At 41.4% G+C, this 22,695-nt stretch overlaps 1 protein-coding gene across 1 annotated transcript in view; it reads left to right on the top strand.

The window, feature by feature from the left end:
* Window positions 1-2,454: 2,454 nt before the first annotated feature.
* The window catches only part of LOC124114354, a 29,879-nt gene continuing 9,638 nt past the window's right edge, over window positions 2,455-22,695 (top strand). The window contains exons 1-6 of the mRNA XM_048399358.1: window positions 2,455-2,600; window positions 4,845-5,020; window positions 7,339-7,518; window positions 8,859-9,065; window positions 9,524-9,673; window positions 10,775-10,981. Coding sequence (XP_048255315.1) covers window positions 4,858-5,020; window positions 7,339-7,518; window positions 8,859-9,065; window positions 9,524-9,673; window positions 10,775-10,981 — 907 coding nt within the window. The 5' untranslated portion in view covers window positions 2,455-2,600; window positions 4,845-4,857. The remainder of the gene's footprint in view (window positions 2,601-4,844; window positions 5,021-7,338; window positions 7,519-8,858; window positions 9,066-9,523; window positions 9,674-10,774; window positions 10,982-22,695) is intronic.

The raw sequence follows: 22,695 nt of genomic DNA, 5'->3' as shown, positions 1-22,695 counted from the left end.
GCTATATAAAACACGTTGACCCAGTGCTTCAGAGATCAGCTATATAAAACACGTTGACCCAGTGCTTTAGAGATCAGATGTACAAAACACGTTGACACAGAGTTTCTTGGATCAGATATACAAAACACGTTGACCCAGTGCTTCAGAGATCAGCTATATAAAACACGTTGACCCAGTGCTTTAGAGATCAGTTGTACAAAACACATTGACACAGAGTTTCTTGGATCAACTATACAAAACACGTTGACCCAGTGCTTCAGAGATCAGCTATACAAAACACGTTGACCCAGTGCTTCAGAGATCAGCATTACAAAACACGTTGACCCAGTGCTTCAGAGATCAGCTATACAAAACACGTTGACCCAGTGCTTCAGAGATCAGCTATACAAAACACGATGACCCAGTGCTTCAGAGATCAGCTATATAAAACACCTTGACCCAGTGCTTGAGGGACCAGTTGTACAAAACACATTACAAGCCATAAAAAGAAACTGCATTGTTAAAATGCTTTCTAAATTTGAAAATATAACGACAATGAAAGGTTCCCAAGGGTCAAGCAACAACGGGTATGCCCACCGTAGGCCACGATAACAGCAGTGCATGAAACGTAGCTCCCGCATAAATTTGTGTTCAATTCAGTTCACTAATTACTGTGTTTACATCTGTATTTATGTTCACATGTAGTTTCAATACATGTTTTGATTACCTACGTGCGCAGTTTCTTTTTGTGGCTAGTATAGCACCGTTAGAAATTGGCACTAATCCAAAAGTCCTTGCCAAACTGCCCAATAGTTAAGGCATCATAAGGACCAGTAGAAATTTGACATTATTAAATGTGTTGCTATATGTTATCACTATAAGGAAGTGTGGACTAAAACAGTGGGTTTAGTTATACATGACCCCATCATCTGATTGTGATTGTCTATGTACAGAATACAAGTAGGTTTTGTTATCAAAGTTTAGATAACCTGTTGGTCGGTCCTGATAAAGGGAGCCAAGCAGTAACGGTACTTGAGTGAGGTGATGTATCAGCAGGAGAAGCAACCGGAAGATACAGATCAGACATTAATGATGAGACAAAGTGATTTTGTTGAATAGATGGCGGCATTTATCTTTGACGGAAAGTGAAATACAATAGTCTAGGCTGAAATTATATGTATGTGGTGAGGTGAAATTGGGTTTAAAGTCGCGTCCAAGATTATTGCACTTATATAGCGACGTGCATGCACGTGTGTGTGTGTGTGTGTGTGTGTGTGTGTGTGTGTGTGTGTGTGTGTGTGTGGCTGTTTGTGGCTGTGTGTGGCTGTTTGTGGCTGTTTGTGTTAGTACGGACTAAAGCCGATTTATAGAGATACCATGCCGCAGTTTAACATGCATACCCAACTCAGACACAGTATACTGACTCCGAGCCGACCAGTCCTTGTTTTAGCCCCTTAATGCAGAGTCTTTTGGTATGACGCGGCCGGGGATCGAAGCCCGGACCTTCCGCTCTCCGGGCGGGCGCTCTACCACAAGACCACTCTTATATGTATGACAAGGTAAAATTAGGTTAGTTTGTTGTTTAACGCCGCACTCAGCAATATTACAGCTTTATGACGGCGGTCTGTAAAACAATCGAGTCTGGACTAAACAATCCAGTGATTAATATCATGAGCATCGATGAAGACCTATAATTCTACCCCGGATCTTCACGGGTCATATGTATGACCAATAAGGAGGGTTGTTGTGTAATAGTATGAAATGTTTCAGAAATAGTTCATCCGTGTACCTAACTATTTGATTATTTATTTACCGATCACGATCAATTTAAAATCTCACAAGTTTCACTATTTACCGAGTGAATTCGAATACAAAAATCGAATCATTTACATATGCAACCACCAAAAATAACCTGAGAAACGGAAACCAGAGACCATCTACTTTATGGTCTCTGTCTAAACGTGGTTGTAGGATCGACACGTGCTCAGTTCCGGCACGGGGCGGTCGGGTAGCCTAGTGGTTAAAGCGTTCGCTCGTCACGCCGAAGACCCGGGTTCGATTCCCGGCTTGGGTACAATGTGTGAAGCCCATTTCTGGTGTCCCCCGCTGTGATATTGCTGTAATATTCCTAAAAGCGGCGTAAAACCATACTCACTCCCTCACTCACTCGGTTCCGGCACATTGTGTTACAAGTGCTTCTTCATTAAATGTGTGATATGTGTGTGTTTTTTTAAAAATTTGAACGATTGTATAAGTATTTATTGAAATAATTTTAGAAAACTTTAGGTTCTTATAGTCATATAGATCTTGTTGCAGGATAACATTATTAAAGAGAATATTTTGTCAGATGACATGTAGAAGCAAATTTCTCTCCTCTACATTCCAAAATGATTACGTTTAGTGCTAACGAAAAGACCACTATTAAACTATTATTAGGGGAACTCCCCTTTACTAAGGGAGGTAACTCTAAAATCTTTACCCGCAGCAGCTGTCAACAATACGCCTTCGCCAGATGTTCACGTGCGTTTCAATACGTGATTAGTATGTAATATCAATGCTTCTGTGATACAGTGAATGGAACAAGTTCTAATTTTATAACTACAAACTGTTCTTCAGATTAGGTATGTGGACATAATATCAGGTTATATTTAGTTAAGCCGAGAGCCGCGATGGGGTCCTACAGGCTACAGTACAGTCAAGGCGTGATGTAGGGACGTGTCTTGACTGTGTGACCCCATCGCGGCTCTCGGCTATGGTAAGTTAATTATACACCGAGAGATATCAGGAATGCCCTGTCATCAGATGTACCCTGGCAGACACTAAAGCTGACACCAGACGTGCAATAGTAAGGACAATGTCATCAGAATTTCCAGATTTCCAAGACACTGCACCGATGTATCATCCAAAACTGGATCCCACAGGAGATATCACTTGGGTGAGATCAAGCGATATCTACATTGTAGATATCGCTACAATGAAATTGCATCACAATGTTTTTACAAACCATTGTGACGTCATTGGTTACCATGGCATCACTAATGTCTCTGCTACTGAAGCTGTTAGCAGTACTTTTTACATGGAGAATCTCACCCCAGTGTCTTGTGATATCAAATATCAACAAAATAAAAGTAGAAAGTTTTTTTTCACTTTTATCAAGGGGTGTTTTATATCGAAAGACACTCGGGTGAGATTCTCTATTTATAAGCTTCTCTGATGTCATATATACCCTTACATCCGATATACATTGACATCAGATTACCCAGACATCAGATATATATATACCTTGATACACATGAACAATGATATCATATACGGAGCTCCATATAAGCTGCATATCTGCGTAAAATACGCATCAGAAATGCAGATAATAAAATTAAAGGGTATCAAATACGCACCGAACATTAAAGATACGCTACAAAAATAAAACTAGTGCGTGTCATCAAAATATTGTGAAGTAACCCTGCGTATTCGATTAGCAAATCAAACTTATTTTGAAATTATATACGGACATTCCGTCAACCTTGCCAAACTCCACAATGACAGTTACATCATGATCATTTGCCATCACACTTTCTTGTGGAAGTATCGTGGTATTTATAAGTCCTATAAAGCTCTCGAACTTACACGACACCAGTTTGCAGGGACTACATGAAGTGTTTTTAAATATTTAACTTAAATACCCACATGTGTAAAAACTAGTGGGTAACAGAAATTTGAATACCCAGATAGAATTACTGATACCCAATGATTTTAAAATGCATGGGTAAAATACCCACAACACCAAAAGCTTATCTGGAGCTCTGCATATATGCCTCTACATCATATGTAGGCCTTCATTGACTTCATACTTACCCAGATATCAAATATACCTTGATCTCATATATGGGTTATTCTCAAAAAAAGTGAGAATTTTAGTCCGGGTTGAATAACAATTAAAATATTTATTTTAAATATGTTAAAACACAAGTGTTTTTCTTAGAACATACCATGGTGTCTGAAAGTTAAATTTCAGTATTTCTTATTAGGTATTTTATTTTAATTAAAACTGCTTAATTGCGCTTAAATTGAGCTGAAGGGTGTGTCCGTAACCCTATGTTTGCACATCAACATTGTTTAATGTTGCTAAAAATAAAAAATATTATGTAAATAATGTTTATATATTGTACATTACCTTTCTAACTCATGGAATATAATTATTTTTTAAAGATACACACTTTTATTTATATTGGTTTTTGGTAAGAAACACTTGTACATAAAAAAGTGTCTGTCCTGTTACCAGGATGGATCAAAACTGAAAAATAAATAATCCTTCAAGATTCCCATAATTCAAAATAACAGAAATACCGCTTACTTCCTGTACTATCATGGCAGCAGTGTCCTTCAAGTGAGAGAAGACCTTGGATAATTCTGCTTGACAGGGAAGTTTATTCCTATCATGAAAACCCTTTTCTTATTTCTGTGCTGTTACTGCTCATTTTTGCCAAAACAAATATTTTTTTCTAAAACCATTTTTTCAGAATATTAGAAAATATGAACTGTTCACAATGCCATGTGGTCTCAACATTTCAAGGGAGGTCTCATTAAAAAAATTGTAATTAATGTCAATTTGTCTATGCTGTTACTGTCTGTGCTGTTATCATAATTAGGTCATCATTGATTATTAAGGTGTCATTTTGCTTAACATTATTATTCAGAAGTTACTTTGTGTACTGAGTCAATAAAAAAGGAATTTTACAAAAGACAAGTTTGATGTTTTTGCTTAGTTGAAATTCTGACATTTTTTGAGAATGACCCATATGCCAGGGCATCAAACACAACGGTATGAATCATAATTGTCCCTTTATTGACAACATATTTCCATGCAGATAACGGGTAAGGATGCCATATGAGGTGGAGACCGTGATCAAGCATGCAGCGTTGACAGTGGGGGAGGGTCCGCACTGGGACGAGGCCACCCAGAGGCTGTTGTATGTAGACATCAATGAAGGGGATGTGCACAGGTGGGACCCCGTCACAGCCAAGGATGAGAAAGTACACCTGGGTAAGGACTATTATATTTTTTTAGTTGCTTTACCAAATGTTTGGCCCAGAATTCAATGTATGTGGTTAAGAAATACATTCAAAACTATTATCTTCAAAATTAGCTTGAATTAATGAAAACAAACTAGTTTTAACTTGGGGACATTTAACTTAGTGTTGGGAGTGGATGGTTTGACACTATTCTATTCAGCAGACCTTGTCATCTTTGTATACAAATCAAAATAACATTTGTAGCTAAAGTACAGGAGAGCATTAGATGATGTGTAAATCTAATGTTTCAGCTAAAGTTAATTAACTTTTGTGTTTTATCATGTCCAGTGCTTCTTTATGTATTCATTTTAATATTTCAAGATGTATTTGATTTCAGAAAAGTGACCCCGTGTTCCCCCCTTTAACCTCACCCTGTTGTCTCTCCTTTAACCTCACCCTGTTGTCTCTACTTTAACCTTACCCTGTTGTCTCTCCTTTAACCTCACCCTGTTGTCTCTCCTTGAACCTCACCCCATGGTCTCTCCTTTAACCTCACCCTGTGGTCCCTCCTTTAACCTCACCCTGTTGTCCATCCTTCAACCTCACCCTGTGTTCCCCCCTTTAACCTCACCCTGTTGTCTCTCCTTTAACCTCACCCTGTTGTCTCTACTTTAACCTCACCCTGTTGTCTCTCCTTTAACCTCACCCTGTTGTCTCTCCTTGAACCTCACCCCATGGTCTCTCCTTTAACCTCACCCTGTGGTCTCTCCTTTAACCTCACCCTGTGGTCTCTCCTTTAACCTCAACCTGCGGTCTCTCCTTTAACCTCATCCTGTGGTCCCTCCTTCAACCTCACCCTGTGGTCCCTCCTTTAACCTCATCCTGTGGTCCTTCCTTCAACCTCACCCTGTGGTCTCTCCTTTAACCTCAACCTGTGGTCCCTCCTTCAACCTCACCCTGTTGTCCCTCCTTCAACCTCACCCTGTGGTCCCTCCTCTAACCTCACCCTGTTGTCTCTCCTTTAACCTCAACCTGTGGTCCCTCCTCTAACCTCACCCCGTGGTCCCTCCTTCAACCTCACCATGTGGTCCCTCCTTTAACCTCAACCACTGGTCCCTCCTTTAACCTCAACCTGTGGTCCCTCCCTTAACCTCAACCTGTGGTATCTCCTTTAACCTCAACCAGTGGTCCCTCCTTAAACCTCAACCCCATGGTCCCTCCTTTAACCTCAACCATTGGTCCCTCCTTTAACCTGAACCTGTGGTCCCTCCTTTAACCTCAACCAGTGGTCCCTCCTTTAACCTCAACCTGTGGTCCCTTCTTTAACCTGAACCTGTGGTCCCTCCTTTAACCTCACCCTGTTGTCCCTCCTCTAACCTCACCCTGTGGTCCCTCCTTTAACCTCACCCTGTGGTCCCTCCTGTAACCTCACACTGTGGTCATTCCTCTAACCTGTTGTCCTTACCCTAACCTCACCCTGTTGTCCCTCCTTTAACCTCACCCTGTGGTCCCTCCTTTAACCTCAACCAGTGGTCCCTCCTTTAACCCCAACCTGTGGTCCCTCCTTTAACCTCAACCTGTGGTCCCTCCTGTAACCTCACCCTGTTGTCCCTCCTTTAACCTCAACCTGTGGTCCCTCCTTTAACCTCACCCTGTGGTCCCTCCTTTAACCTCACCCTGTTTTCCTCCTCTAACCTCACACTGTGGTCCCTCCTTTAACCTCACCCTGTGGTCCCTCCTGTAACCTCACACTGTGGTCATTCCTCTTACCTGTTGTCCTTACCCTAACCTCAACCTGTGGTCCCTCCTTTAACCTCACCCTGTTTTCCCTCCTTTAACCTCACCCTGTTGTCCCTCCTCTAACCTCACCCTGTGGTCCCTCCTTTAACCTCACCCTGTGGTCCCTCCTGTAACCTCACACTGTGGTCATTCCTCTAACCTGTTGTCCTTACCCTAACCTCACCCTGTTGTCCCTCCTTTAACCTCACACTGTGGTCCCTCCTTTAACCTCAACCAGTGGTCCCTCCTTTAACCTCAACCTGTGGTCCCTCCTTTAACCTCAACCTGTGGTCCCTCCTGTAACCTCACCCTGTTGTCCCTCCTTTAACCTCAACCCCCTGGTCCCTCCTTTAACCTCACCCTGTGGTCCCTCCTGTAACCTCACACTGTTGTCCCTCCTTTAACCTCACCCTGTTGTCCCTCCTTTAAACTCACACTGTGGTCATTTCTCAAACCTCACCCTGTTGTCCTTCCTCTTACCTCACCCAGTGATTCCTCCTCAAACGTCAGAAAAAGAAAAAGAATCTGTCGTGGTAAGGGTTCATGCATTCTTATATGCCTTGTTATCAGATGGCACAGTGGGCTTTGTGATCCCTCGGAGCAGTGGTGGCCTTGTGGTGGGTTTGAACCTGAGTGTTGTATGTTTGGACTGGGAGAGCGGAACCACCACAACCCTGGCAACAGTGGAGGAACGCCATGACAACCGACTAAATGATGGCAAATGTGATGCTTCAGGAAGGCTATGGGCAGGTATTGTTCCACTGACGTCTTCATGTACAGAAATAAGTGTAAATTGTTGTACAATTATAGGAATTTCCTTTAACTGTTAATCATGTCCAAGATATCGCATGACCGTCTCCGTGGTCTAGTGGTAGAGCGTCCGCCAAGAAAGCAGAAGGTCCAGGGTTCGATCCCCTGCTGCATCAAACCAAAGACGTTAAAAGATGGTACTTGTTGTACCCTGTCTGGGGCTCAAGGACTGGTCGGCTCAGAGTCAGTATACTATGTCTGAGTGGGGTATTCATGTTAAACTGCGGCATGGTATCTCAGTGAGCTAGCACTATAAATCAGCATCTGTTCGGACTAGTACAAGCAGCCACACAAACACACACACGTACATGCACATCGCTATATAAGTGCAATAATCTTGGACGCGACGATAAACCCCATTTCACCTCACCACACCAAGATATCACATTGATCCTATATTCTAGCTGGTTCTTGAAACCCGGGAACACTTATTTTACCCTTATTTAACTTTGAGGTAACGGTACATGTCGAGCCAAATACTTACAGCAAGATACACAGACACACATGTTTCAGTCAATGCTCACTCACTTATTTTCGCCTTTTTCTCAATATGTAAAATATGAACTGGAACTGGTCAGGTCCAGGCCTTTTTCTCAAATGTAAAATATGAACTGAAACTGGTCACGTCCAGGCCTTTTTCTCAAATGTAAAATATGAACTGAAACTGGTCACGTCAAGGCCTTTTTCTCAAATGTAAAACATGAACTGGAACTGGTCACATCCAGGCCTTTTTCTCAAATGCAAAACATGAACTGGAACTGGTCACGTCAAGGCCTTTTTCTCAAATGTAAAATATGAACTGGAACTGGTCACGTCCAGGCCTTTTTCTCAAATGTAAAATATGAACTGAAACTGGTCACGTCAAGGCCTTTTTCTCAAATGTAAAATATGAACTGAAACTGGTCACGTCCAGGCCATTTTCTCAAATGCAAAATATGAACTGGAACTGGTCACGTCCAGGCCTTTTTCTCAAATGCAAAATATGAACTGGAACTTGTCACGTCCAGGCCTTTTTCTCAAATGTAAAATATGAACTGAAACTGGTCACGTCCAGGCCTTTTTCTCAAATGTAAAATATGAACTGGAACTTGTCACGTCCAGGCCTTTTTCTCAAATGTAAAATATGAACTGAAACTGGTCACGTCCAGGCCTTTTTCTCAAATGTAAAATATGAACTGGAACTGGTCACGTCCAGGCCTTTTTCTCAAATGTAAAATATGAACTGGAACTGGTCAGGTCCAGAAGGCTTCTTGAAATGTGGTACGGTTGTCTGTTACCAGGAACCATGAACACAGGGAGCCCCAGGGTACAGGGGGTGGGGAATCTGTACTCCCTGGGGACAGACGGACAGCTGCAGCGCCAAGTGGACGGGGTCACTGTGTCCAATGGTCTGGCCTGGTCAGCTGATAACAAGACCATGTTCTATATCGACACACCTACCCGCCAAGTGTGGGCATATGACTTCGACCTTGAGAAAGGCACCCTGGGTAGGTGACGACATGAAGTCAGCGATAGTTGTCAATTCAGCTCACAGGATCAATTTCTATGGCAGATCTATTTTATATAATACATCAAGATGGGTTGTTGGTTTTCAAACAAGATATATTTATGGCTTGCAACTTACAGCTAGTAGTATGTGTAGAATCAGAACTTCCTAGCCATAGGAACTCAAAGAAAGTATTGATTAACATATGGCTAAGTTTGTATACATCATTTCAGCCTGAGGACAACACCAGGTCCACAGAATGCAGGGTAAAGGGATAACATTGATAGACACCATGCACCATCTCTCTGCTCAATGAATGAATGGATTTGCTTTTCCATTTGGCAACCATTCAGTCACTTATGGAAGTTATACTGTCAGTTACCCCAAACAAGCGATTTGACCTTTGTCAAACAGTGAAGTCATGTTTAGTACATGGGATTAACTCCTGTCTGCCTGCAGCAAATCAGAGGGTCGCAGTGGACTTCCAGAAGACTCCTGAATTTGACGGCACCTTGGTCCGGCCGGATGGGATGACGATCGACACGGATGACAATCTGTGGGTTGCCTGCTTGAGTATCGGGTCCATGTCACAGTTTGACTCCAGAACAGGTGATGATACAGCTGTAGATCCTTGATGTAGCCTTCCTGATACTTGTTGTAGTTCATGCTCCTCTGAATAGGTGTTACCACTTCAGATGTAATGTCAAATACTTCAAAGCATGTTTGTCTAAGGAAAACAAATAATGCAACTGGGAATCCTTCGATCACAAGTACAATCTGTCTAAGAAACATGACCAAGTAAAACCAAATGTCAATAGGTAGTGTTGAGGTACCAATAGGTAGTGTTGAGGTACCAATAGGTAGTGTTGAGGTACCAATAGGTGGTGTTGAGGTACCAATAGGTAGTGTTGAGGTACCAATAGGTAGTGTTGAGGTACCAATAGGTAGTGTTGAGGTACCAATGTGTAGTGTTGAGGTACCAATAGGTAGTGTTGAGGTACCAATGTGTAGTGTTGAGGTACCAATAGGTAGTGTTGAGGTACCAATGTGTAGTGTTGAGGTACCAATAGGTAGTGTTGAGGTACCAATAGGTAGTGTTGAGGTACCAATAGGTAGTGTTGAGGTACCAATGTGTGGTGTTGAGGTACCAATAGGTAGTGTTGAGGTACCAATGTGTAGTGTTGAGGTACCAATAGGTAGTGTTGAGGTACCAATAGGTAGTGTTGAGGTACCAATTGGGAGTGTTGATGTTTTTCTCACTTAGAAACCGACCATTTGATATTCCAGTAAAAAAGCTAAAAAAATAATTTGTCCTCAGGTTTTCCAAAAAATAAAATAAAGAAAGTGTGCTGGACATGCTAGATGTCTTGTGATTATTTGTTCACTTTCCAGCCCCTTCCGTCACAGAATGTTTCCATATTTAATTAATGAGTGACAAAATATCCTGGCGCTAAGCAATCTCATTAAGATCAGATTGTGGTTCTCGCTCTCGCTGAGCAAAGCAGCAGCCATCTGATTGTAAGATCTGTTTGCAATGAGATTGGGCTCTATAAAAAATGTCAAAAAAATTAAATGGTGGGTCTCTTAACGACCAGGATTATACACAACAATCTATAAACCAAGAAACATAGAACTCTGGTCTTAAGATAACTGATATAGCTGCAGTGGTGTTAAAAGTACGACTCATTCACGTCCCATCACTGTCTCCAGGCCAACTGCTGCAGCGGGTGGAGCTGCCGAATGCCTCCAAGATCACGTCAGCGTGCTGGGGTGGACCAGACCTGGATCAGCTCTATGTCACCAGCCTCGTAGCCAACTTCACCGAAGAGCAGCTGAACACCACAGAGTCACTGGCGGGATCTGTTTTCAGGGTTACTGGACTTGGCGCTAAGGGGAAAGTTGCTTCAGTGTTCCTGGGCTGACGACACAGAGGATGGAACACTCTTATTGCTAGGATGGAACACTCTTATTGCTAGGATGGAACACTCTTATTGCTAGGATGGAACACTCTTATTGCTAGGATGGAACACTCTTATTGCTAGGATGGAACAATCTCATTGCTTGGATGGAGCACTCTTATTGCTAGGAGGGAACACTCACATTGCTAGGATCGAACACTCTCATTGCTAGGATAGAACACTCTCATTGCTAGGATGGAACACTCTCATTGCTAGGATTGAACACACTCATTGCTAGGATCGAACACTCTCATTGCTAGGACAGCAAAGGTCATATCTTATCTAAGCTGAAAAGTTTGATAATGTGAAGAAAATCTAAACGTGACCAACTCAGAAAATGTTGTCTTTGTTGTATTTGATATGGCGATTAGCATGTCCATTGGTACGTCCGTCCGTCCATCTGTCCATCCATGAGTCGTCCATTTCCGTTTCTGGAACAGAACTCCAAAACTGTAAAATATTTCTTGTTGAAACTTTCTAAAAAAAACAGTCTAGTTGGAAACTGGTGCCTTTTGATGATTTGGGATTGTTATGTTTTTTATCTTAATTTTATTCGACAAGTTGGACATACTGAAAATGAGGGTTGTGCTCGTTTCCGGAGCAGGACACCAAACTGTTAATATTTCTTGATAAAACTTGCTATACAGATCAGTCTAGTGGTGAACTGGTGCCTTTTGATGATTTGGGATTTTAAAATTTTAACAACATTATTTTTTCTTCACTGAACTGAAGGTATCAGATGCATGTGATTCAGAAGTGGGGTATAAGTAGCCAAACTTTTTTTCTGAATTGAACCAAGGGGGATATGCCATCTCCTGGGGACTCTTGTTGTGTTTATTTTATGATAATGATGACAGATATTACAGTCCCTCTCTTGTCACCATGACAACGGACATTGAACAGAGTTGTGGGGTGTCACACAATTATGCAGTAAGATCCTCAACAAAAGAGCTTTCATAATGTAGTATTCCACAAACAAGTCTTTGAATTGTTAGATAAACTATTTTGTTATGTATTGAAAGTGTGTGTGGAATATGTGGTAAGACTTCATTCACTCTCAGGAATTATCTCTGTAAACCTTAATGACGTTATACGCCATATTGAAAAGCTGATAAAAAGAAATAAGGGAAGCAATATAAACAAATGTTAGTTTGACGTGACATGTACGAGTATGTCCTAAAAGTGTCCAAAAGTATTGACATATATACATTTCACTTCAAGACGTTTCCTCAGAATTATTGCAGTGTGTTCCTTATTTGTTTAGATCAAGATATGTTACTATTGTGGGACACCAGACATGGGCTTCACACATTGTGCTCATGTGGGGAATCGACCCCGGGTCTTCTGCGTTACAAGCGAATGCTTTAACCTCTAGGCTACCCCACCGCCCCCTCACAACTAGCTTGGGGCACAGGTGGCCAAGTCGTCTACGGCGCCGCGATTCGCTGTACAGAGTCCCTTGGGCACGCCAGAAACTTATGATTGTGGGTCCGAATCCTGGTTCGCCCCGATTATGTTTCTAGGTTTGTCAGCACCATACCCGTGCTCGTGGGTTTCACCGAAATGGTAAAGTTGAAACCTGCATCACTTCGGGCTTTCCTCCCACATTAAGCTGACACGCCGCGATATAACTGGAATACTGTTAAAAGCGGCGTTAAACCCAACTCACTCACTCACTCCACTCCCCACAAGAATGATGACAGTGCTATAATCTGCAGCAATGTGGCAACAATAAGTCTTTGTAATAAAACAGTTCATCACACCTACTGTCTTGTCATTCATTCAAAAGGAAGACTCTGTGGCTTTCTTGTTCCATAAAAAAACAAGGAAACACAATTCATGGAATCATCACATTGGCATTAATGACAAGTTCTACGTCTGTAGTATACAGGAGAGATTTATTAACAAGTTTGGATGTCTGTAGATTACAGGAGAGATTTAATGACAAGTACTGTCTTTAGTTTACAGGAGACTTAATCACAGGTACTACATCTTTAGTTTACAGGAGAGATTAAATGACTAGTACTGTCTTTAGTTTACAGAAGAGATTTAATGACAAGTATTGTTTTTAGTTTACAGGAGAGATTTAATGACACGCACTTTCTTAAGTTTACAGGAGAGATTTAATCACAGGCACTACATCTTTAGTTTACAGGAGAGATTTAATGACAAGCACTGTCTTAAGTTTACAGGAGAGATTTAATGACAAGTATTGTTTTTAGTTTACAGGAGAGATTTAATGACAATCTCTGTCTTAAGTTTACAGGAGAGATTTAATGACAGGTACTACATCTTTAGTGTACAGGAGAGATTTAATGACAAGCACTGTCTTAAGTTTACAGGAGAGATTTAATGACAATCTCTGTCTTAAGTTTACAGGAGAGATTTAATGACAAGTATTGTTTTTAGTTTACAGGAGAGATTTAATGACACGCACTGTCTTAAGTTTACAGGAGAGATTTAATCACAGGTACTACATCTTTAGTTTACAGGAGAGATTTAATGACAAGCACTGTCTTAAGTTTACAGGAGAGATTTAATAACAGGTACTACATCTTTAGTGAACAGGAGAGATTTAATGACAAGCACTGTCTTAAGTTTACAGGAGAGATTTAATGACAAGCACTGTCTTAAGTTTACAGGAGAGATTTAATGACAAGTATTGTTTTTAGTTTACAGGAGAGATTTAATGACACGCACTGTCTTAAGTTTACAGGAGAGATTTAATCACAGGTACTACATCTTTAGTTTACAGGAGAGATTTAATGACAAGCACTGTCTTAAGTTTACAGGAGAGATTTAATAACAGGTACTACATCTTTAGTGAACAGGAGAGATTTAATGACAAGCACTGTCTTAAGTTTACAGGAGAGATTTAATGACACACACCGTCTTAAGTTTACAGGAGAGATTTAATCACAGGTACTACATCTTTAGTTTACAGGAGAGATTAAATGACAAGTACTGTATTTAGTTTACAGGAGAGATTTAATGACAAGTACTGTCTTTAGTTTACAGAAGAGATTTAATAACAGGTACTACATCTTTAGTTTACAGGAGAGATTTAATGACAAGCACTGTCTTAAGTTTACAGGAGAGATTTAATAACATGTACTACATCTTTAGTTTACAGGAGAGATTTAATGACAAGCACTGTCTTAAGTTTACAGGAGAGATTTAATGACAAGCACTGTCTTAAGTTTACAGGAGAGATTTAATAACATGCACTACATCTTTAGTTTACAGGAGAGATTTAATGACAAGTACTGTCTTAAGTTTACAGGAGAGATTTAATGACAAGTATTGTTTTTAGTTTACAGGAGAGATTTAATGACAAGCACTGTCTTAAGTTTACAGGAGAGATTTAATGACAAGTACTGTTTTTAGTTTACAGGAGAGATTTAATAACAAGTAACAAGTTGGTGTTGTGTTTCTATCCAGTTGGTGTTGTGTTTCTATCCAGTTGGTGTTGTGTTTCTATCCAGTTGGTGTTGTGTTTCTATCCAGTTGGTGTTGTGTTTCTATCCAGTTGGTGTTGTGTTTCTACCAAGTTGATGTTGTGTTTCTACCAAGTTGGTGCTTTGTTTCTACCAAGTTGGTGCTGCGTTTCTACCGAGTTGATGCTGCATTTCTATCAAGTCAGTGTTGTGTTTCTACCAAGTTGGTGTTGTGTTTCTATCCAGTTGGTGTTGTGTTTCTATCCAGATGGTGTTGTCTTTCTATCCAGTTGGTGTTGTATTTCTACCAAGTTGGTGTTGTGTTTCTATCCAGTTGGTGTATTTCTATCCAGTTGGTGTTGTGTTTCTATCCAGTGGTTGTGTTTCTATCCAGTTGGTGTTGTGTTTCTACCAAGTTGGTGTTGTGTTTCTATCCAGTTGGTGTATTTCTATCCAGTTGGTGTTGTTTCTATCCAGTGGTTGTGTTTCTATCCAGTTGGTGTTGTGTTTCTATCCAGTTGGTGTTGTCTTTCTACCAATTTGGCGTTGTTTTTCTATCCAGTTGGTGCTGCGTTTCTACGAAGTTGGTGCTGCATCAACCAAGTTGGTGTTGTGTTTCTATCCAGTTGATGTTGTGTTTCTACGAAGTTGGTGCTGCGTTTCTACCAAAATGATGCTGCGTTTCTATCAAGTTGGTGTTGTGTTTCTATCCAGTTGATGTTGTGTTTCTATCCAGTTGGTGTTGTGTTTCTACAAAGTCAGTGTTGTGTTTCTATCAAGTTGATGCTGCGTTTCTACCAAGTTGGTGTTGTGTTTCTACCAAGTTGGTGTTGCGTTTCTACCAAGTTGGTGTTGTGTTTCTACCAAGTTGGTTCTGTGTTTCAACCAAGTTGATGCTGCGTTTCTATCAAGTTGGTGCTGCGTTTCTATCAAGTTGGTGTTGTGTTTCTATCAAGTTGGTGTTGTGTTTCTACAAATTCAGTGCTGCGTTTCTATCAAGTTGGTGCTGCGTTTCTACCAAGTTGGTGTTGTGTTTCTACCAAGTTGGTGTTGTGTTTCTATCAATTTGGTGTTGCGTTTCTACCAAGTTGGTGTTGTGTTTCTACCAAGTTGGTGCTGCGTTTCTATCAAGTTGGTGTTGTGTTTTTATCAAGTTGGTGTTGTGTTTCTACAAATTCAGTGCTGCGTTTCTATCAAGTTGGTTCTGTGTTTCTACCAAGTTGGTGCTGCGTTTTTATCAAGTTGGTGCTGTATTTCTATCAAGTTGGTGTTGTGGTTCTACCAAGTTGGTGCTGCGTTTCTTTCAAGTTGGTGTTGTGTTTCTCCCAAGTTGGTGCTGCGTTTCTATCCAGTTGTATTTTTACCAAGTTGGTGCTGCGTTTCTATCAAGTTGGTGCTGCGTTTCTACCAAGTTGGTGCTGCGTTTCTATCCAGTTGTGTTTCTATCAAGTTGGTGTTGTGTTTCTATCCAGTTGGTGTGGTGTTTCTACCAAATTTGTGCTGCGTTTCTATCAAGTTGGTGCTGCGTTTCTACCAAGTTGGTGCTGCGTTTCTACCAAATTGATGCTGCGTTTCTATCAAGTTGGTGCTGCGTTTCTATCAAGTTGGTGCTGCGATTCTACCAAGTTGGTGCCGCGTTTCTATCCAGTTGTTGTGTTTCTATCAAGTTGATGTTGTGTTTCTATCCAGTGAGTACGTGTACTTTTGTGTCCTTGGTGACAGTGGTTCCTGAGTGAGAGTAGATACTGAAACGGTGACAATATAACAATGATAACAATATAAGCCAAGGCTATGTACTACATGTGGGTTATCGCTGAACTGAGTGTTGACATTGTACAACATGCTCGCTGAAGGGAACGTTGGAATGACAGATTAATCATATCTCGGAATAATCATAACAGCATGTTGATGTGGACTGTACACCTGGTTAAAGCTTGCTTTACATGCATGCACACATTGAGAAAATAACATACTATGGGTGCGTGTGTGTGTGTGTGTGTGTGTGTGTGTGTGTTCGGAATGCATAATAAACTTATAAACTTTATAATTAGACAATGTTACAAATTATGATTAATAATATTTGCTAATACTAAAAGGATCCATGTTTGTGTCATGAAGCCATGCTCGTGTGACATTGTACCTCGCCATCATGGATCCATGTTGATGTGTCCTCATCGTACCTCGCTCTCGTTGAGGATCCATGTTAGAGTATCATCATACCTCTAATCCATGCTCGTGTGTCACCGTAATTTGCCATCATGGATCCATGATCGTGTGTCATCATACATTGCCGTCATTGATCTATGCCCGTGTGTCATCATACATTGCCGTCATTGATCCATGCCCGTGTGTCACCATACACCGCCGTCATTGATCTATGCCCGTGTGTCATCATACATTGCCGTCATTGATCCATGCTCGTGTGTCATCATACATTGCCGTCATTGATCTATGCCCGTGTGTCATCATACATTGCCGTCATTGATCCATGCTCGTGTGTCATCATACATTGCCGTCATTGATCCATGCTCGTGTGTCATCATACATTGCCGTCATTGATCCATGATCGTGTGTCATCATACATTGCCGTCATTGATCTATGCCCGTGTGTCATCATACATTGCCGTCATTGATCCATGCTCGTGTGTCACCATACATTACCGTCATTGATCCATGCTCGTGTGTCACCATACATTGCGGTCATTGATCCATGCTCGTGTGTCATCATACATTGCCGTCATTGATCCATGCTTGTGTGTCATCTTACATTGCCGTCATTGATCCATGCCCGTGTGTCACCATACATCGCCGTCATTGATCTATGCCCGTGTGTCATCATACATTGCCGTCATTGATCCATGCTCGTGTGTCATCATACATTGCCGTCATTGATCTATGCCCGTGTGTCATCATACATTGCCGTCATTGATCCATGCTCGTGTGTCACCATACATTGCCGTCATTGATCCATGCCCGTGTGTCACCATACATCGCCGTCATTGATCCATGCTCGTGTGTCACCATACATCGCCGTCATTGATCCATGCCCGTGTGTCACCATACATGGCCGTCATTGATCCATGCTCGTGTGTCACCATACATCGCCGTCATTGATTCATGCTCGTGTGTCACCATACATCGCCGTCATTGATCCATGCTCGTGTGTCACCATACATTGCCGTCATTGATCCATGCCCGTGTGTCACCATACATCGCCGTCATTGATCCATGCTCGTGTGTCACCATACATCGCCGTCATTGATCCATGCTCGTGTGTCACCATACATCGCCGTCATTGATCCATGCTCGTGTGTCACCATACATTGCCGTCATTGATCCATGCTCGTGTGTCACCATACATTGCCGTCATTGATCCATGCTCGTGTGTCACCATACATTGCCGTCATTGATCTATGATTGTGTGTCATCATACATCGCCGTCATTGATCCATGTCGCTCCATTAACCCCTGGTTTGTGTCTCCCTGACTCCAGTGTAGAATAGGTCTTCAACATCCCCATCCGGGGTAGAATAGGTCTTCAGCAACCCATGCTTGCCATAAAAGGCGACTATGCTTGTCATAAGAGGCGGGAACGGCTGGGTGGTCAGTCTCGCGGTCGTTGACACGGCGAGGGACACCAGAAATGGGCTTCACACATTGTACCCATGTCGGGAATCGAACTCGGGTCTTCGGCGTGACGAGCGAACGCTGCCCGACCAACCCTCATAAAAAGAAGTGTACATCCACACATCTCTTATGTGTATCACATACGTGGTATAGCTGGAATATTTGCTATTTGCCTTGGTTATCCAATGTCCATCATGATAATCACAGTTTATGTAATCTACTCAACTCCAAAAATATCAACATTGTAAAGGCTTTGGCCTTATACTTAAATCATGTGAAATCATGTGAAATAAGACTACGTGTATTTATTTTCCTGACATCACGTGACGCAGCAATTATTGTAATTATTGTAATTGTACTCTAGGCCACATGGCCCAAAATACTGAATAAAGAATCTTGAATCTTGAATCTATAGCTGGAATATTGCCGTAGATGGATCGATGGAGTGAGTGAGTGAGTGAGTAAGTATGTATGTTTTACGCCGCTTTTACAACATTCTATCAGGAACATGGAGGGTCAAACCAGGACTGGGATTTCACACTGTACCTATGTGAGGAAACAAACAAAAAACCCAGCCTTTGGTGTGACAAGCAAACTCTTCAACCACGCTGTCCCTTGATCAAGGGAAAACATGAGAAACCATCACGTGACGCTGTAATCGATGCAATCCTGCAACCCTTGGATACATACATAAACACATCTGTGAAAATACCTGTCGATAACCACATATTGCTCTATCACAGAAAAATGAAATTTTTCAGTCGTTTTATTGATAAATCTGTCAGCACGTTGCGCCATCGATATAGAAATAGACATACATTTAGCATTACTGTTTAGTACACATTCTTTCCTTAAGACTCGGGCGCTGTGTGCTACACAAGCTGTCCTGTAGAGGATTTAATGCACACAACGCAAAGTACAATTTCAAACAACCACATTGTCCTGAAAAGGTTTCATTTATTACAATCATGTGGATTGGTATGATTGTGTAGGGGTGGATCTGAATGTCGGGAGCAATGCAAGTGTTAATTCAATCCAACAAAACACAAAAACAAGAGACTAATGAACTATCTTTCATAAATGCTTAAGGGCGTGGTAGCCTAGTGGTTAAAGTGTTCGCACGTCACGCCGAAGGCCCGGGTTCGGGACCATTGCAAGTGTTAATTTAATTCGGGCTTGATAGTTAACATTCACTGAATATTTTACGTACAAACACCTGGTACTGGTATTACACCGCTGTGTTCAAATCACCAGCTTCCGGGTCTAATCGTGTAAACGGATCTCCTTGTTTAAGACAGGCTTGTTAGTTTTTATCAGCAAAATTGCTGATAGAGCCTAAACCAATCACCATAGGCAAATTCATGAACTATAGACATACTTCGAAGATGTGGGTTATCTAATCATAATTATGTCCGACCTTGAAAATCAGCCTCGCTGAGCATAGTGCCCGGTCAGGTGGTCGCGGCAGGGAGAATGCACACTGTAGGCAGTCCGTTGACAGTCGTGTTCGGTTCAAGTCACCGTAAGACATTCTGGTAAAGGAAGGTAAGTTGTGTAACAAAAGTACATGCACTGTGTAGGAGTTCAGGAATTCCTTACAACGAATCACAAATACAACTTGGCAATATTTAAAAAGAATTAATTGTATAGCAGCATGTCAAGCAGTCAACCCATGGCGATCGGTTGGCCAGGTTCAGTGACTTGGCTGATATACCCAGGCGGCGTGGCACGTTGCTCATAATATCAATCACCGTATTGTCTGGTCCAGACTCGATTATTTACAGGACAGCGTCATATAGGTGGACTATTGCTGAGTGCGGCGTTAATCAACAAACAAACTATAAAACTGTTGTAATAATAACTTAATAATCACGTTCTGGGTAACAGATTATGACAAATGTAGGCACGCATATATCAGGTTGTTTTGGGACTAATTATGACGATGTACTTCCTGTACGTGCATTTGGCCTATGACCTTGAATACACTAAACCTGAAGAGGAAAAAAACACAAATTCGAAAAGCAAAGAAGCACAATATAATTATAATAGTGCCTGGTTAGAAACACGTGGAAAACAACCCCTCGATACTGAGGGCTTCAAGTCACGGTGAACCTACTTTATATAACGAGTATACAAATTAAATAGCTTATTCCATTTCGTCTTATTAAGAACCTAAACTGCTTCTATATATTAAGGGCCGGTTAGGTCCAGGTCCAGATACAGCTGCATGTACTGAATTTGATAATGGCTCGTGCTCCTTTTAGAGTAAACATGGTATAATACCATGTAACCACTCAATACTTGGATTAAGGTCTGCAGAATAATCTAAAGGTTGCCTAGTGTACGTTAAGCCGAAAACATGACACGAAGTGGGGACGCATAGGATTGTGTGTTAATGTCAATACATTGTTACGTTCGTATACCTTGTGAAAGGTCTGCACGCAAATGCGACATATCCACAGGAACTCGTTATTGGTCAGTAAATAAAAATATATACCCCCTTTATGTAAGTAGTCTCGTTTTTGGTCAGTAAATAAAAATATATACCCCCTATATGTAAGTAGTCTCTATACCCCCTATATGTAAGTAGTCTCTTATTCATATTCATACAAATATATAGTCTCTCTATTTTTATTTACTGACCAACAACGAGTTCCTGTGGACTTATCAGCCGGTTCATCACAGACATAACCTTTGTTGACATGCGTGACCTGGTTAATGTCAGCAGTACACACAGCACATTCCGACTCCTGTGAAGACTGATTTATCCCTTTAATGCTTGAAGACGTTCGTTAGGAGACTGAGACAAGTCTACGTCGAGGCGGAAGTACACACGAGATAACAAGCACTAAACCTATTTTCGCTCCATCTCCCGTGTGCCCGCAACTCAACATCAGCGTGGTTCCAGGTCAGTTCGTGTGGCAAATGATGCTACATGCTTTCAGATGCCATTATGTTCGTTTGCACACAGGCGACATTCCGCTGTGCGTGACCGAGTCCCTTATTGAATGTACAACAATCGTGAATCGTTAATATGCGCTGATATTCATGACGATGCTAGCAGTGAGATGCACATGAGTGCGTACGACAAAACATACATGCATATTAACATATACTGCTAGTGTTTTACCCATACAATTAGTCTCAATAATACAATGAGGTACAAAGTTCACGACCCCGCTATAGCCGACTTGCCATGTAGACTTGCTGCTGTTCTCTGTACACCATATTATTACTGTTACAACTTTTAGTCCAGGGGTACGGACCCAACACAACACAAAAAACAAGAGACTTATGAACTATCTTTCATAAATGCTTAAGGGCGGGGTAGCCTAGTGGTTAAAGCGTTCGCTCGTCACACCGAAGGCCCGGGTTCAATTTCCCTCACGGGAATAATGAGTGAAGCCCATTTTTAGTGTCCCCCGCCGTGATATTGCTTGGATAGTGCTGATAGCGGCGTAAAACCATACTCACTCATTCACGAATACTTAAATGTTCTGACTAATATGTGAGAGGTGTGTCACCTAATGTGATATTTGTTTCCAAATGTGGAGTAACAATAATTAGGAGATACCGTATTTCCTCTAGTAGACGCCCGGGCTTCTAATTATTTCGGACAAGCCTTTGACCCGGCGTCAATTAGAGGCCCGGCGTCTATTGGAGGCCCGGCTTCTATTAATACCCCCATTTCACTATGACCACGAATGTCCCGAATCATTATGTATATTAGGTCCCAAAAAGGGATCATTAATTGTATCAATTGATCGACCCGGCGTCTATTAGAGGCCCGGCTTCTATTTTTTGCACTAATCAATTGACCCGGCGTCTAATAGAGGCCCGGCTTCTATTTTTTGCACTAATCAATTGACCCGGCGTCTATTAGAGGCCCGGCGTCTAATAGAGGAAATACGGTACACCTCCTGTGTTCTAAAATTTGAGGTCGACTCACTGCAGATTCGATACCTTTTATTTTAATTTGGAGTTGACGGTTTAGTTGCCCAAAACATCCGATTTGACGTTCTGATGAATTATCGATCTGCAGCCATGTTTTAATGGATCGATATGTAGGTTATCAAGCTGTCATGCATGAAGAATCTATGTTTACAACTAGGGCATTCTTACAATAACTTAAAATACCACACTGTAACAGACGCTTGTTCAAATAGCGGATAAATAGTCCAAAGTGCGAATTTCAATATGGCCGACTTTCAACAAACTTTCTTAGGCTATTTATCTGACCAATCATAGGGGAAGTTATTGTCAGTTCCATATTCTTTTACAAAATATAACAATTGTAAAAGGGAACATTATTTAGTGATTGGTAATTTCATATGGGGAGGTGTGAGTCATGAAATATTGTTACATATATTTGTGGGAGCATGACTTGTTTTTACATATATTTCGTCAGTTAATAGGCTTTTGGACGTCATGCGTTTTCGGACGGCCATGCAACGTTAGAAATTGACACCAGTCCTATAGTCCTTGTCAAACAGCCCAATAGTTAAGGTATCCTAAGGACTAGTAGAAATTTGACCTTTTTAAGGGTTTCGTTATATGTTATGATTGTAATTATAAGGACTAGTGGGCTAAAATTGTTATCGCTGCCATG

The sequence above is a fragment of the Haliotis rufescens genome, unplaced genomic scaffold (genome assembly GCF_023055435.1).
Source record: "Haliotis rufescens isolate VD_foot unplaced genomic scaffold, xgHalRufe1.0.p SCAF_2, whole genome shotgun sequence".
NCBI lineage: Eukaryota > Metazoa > Mollusca > Gastropoda > Lepetellida > Haliotidae > Haliotis > Haliotis rufescens.
Note: the sequence above shows the minus strand (reverse complement) of the source record. Positions and strands in the feature narration are given on the sequence as shown.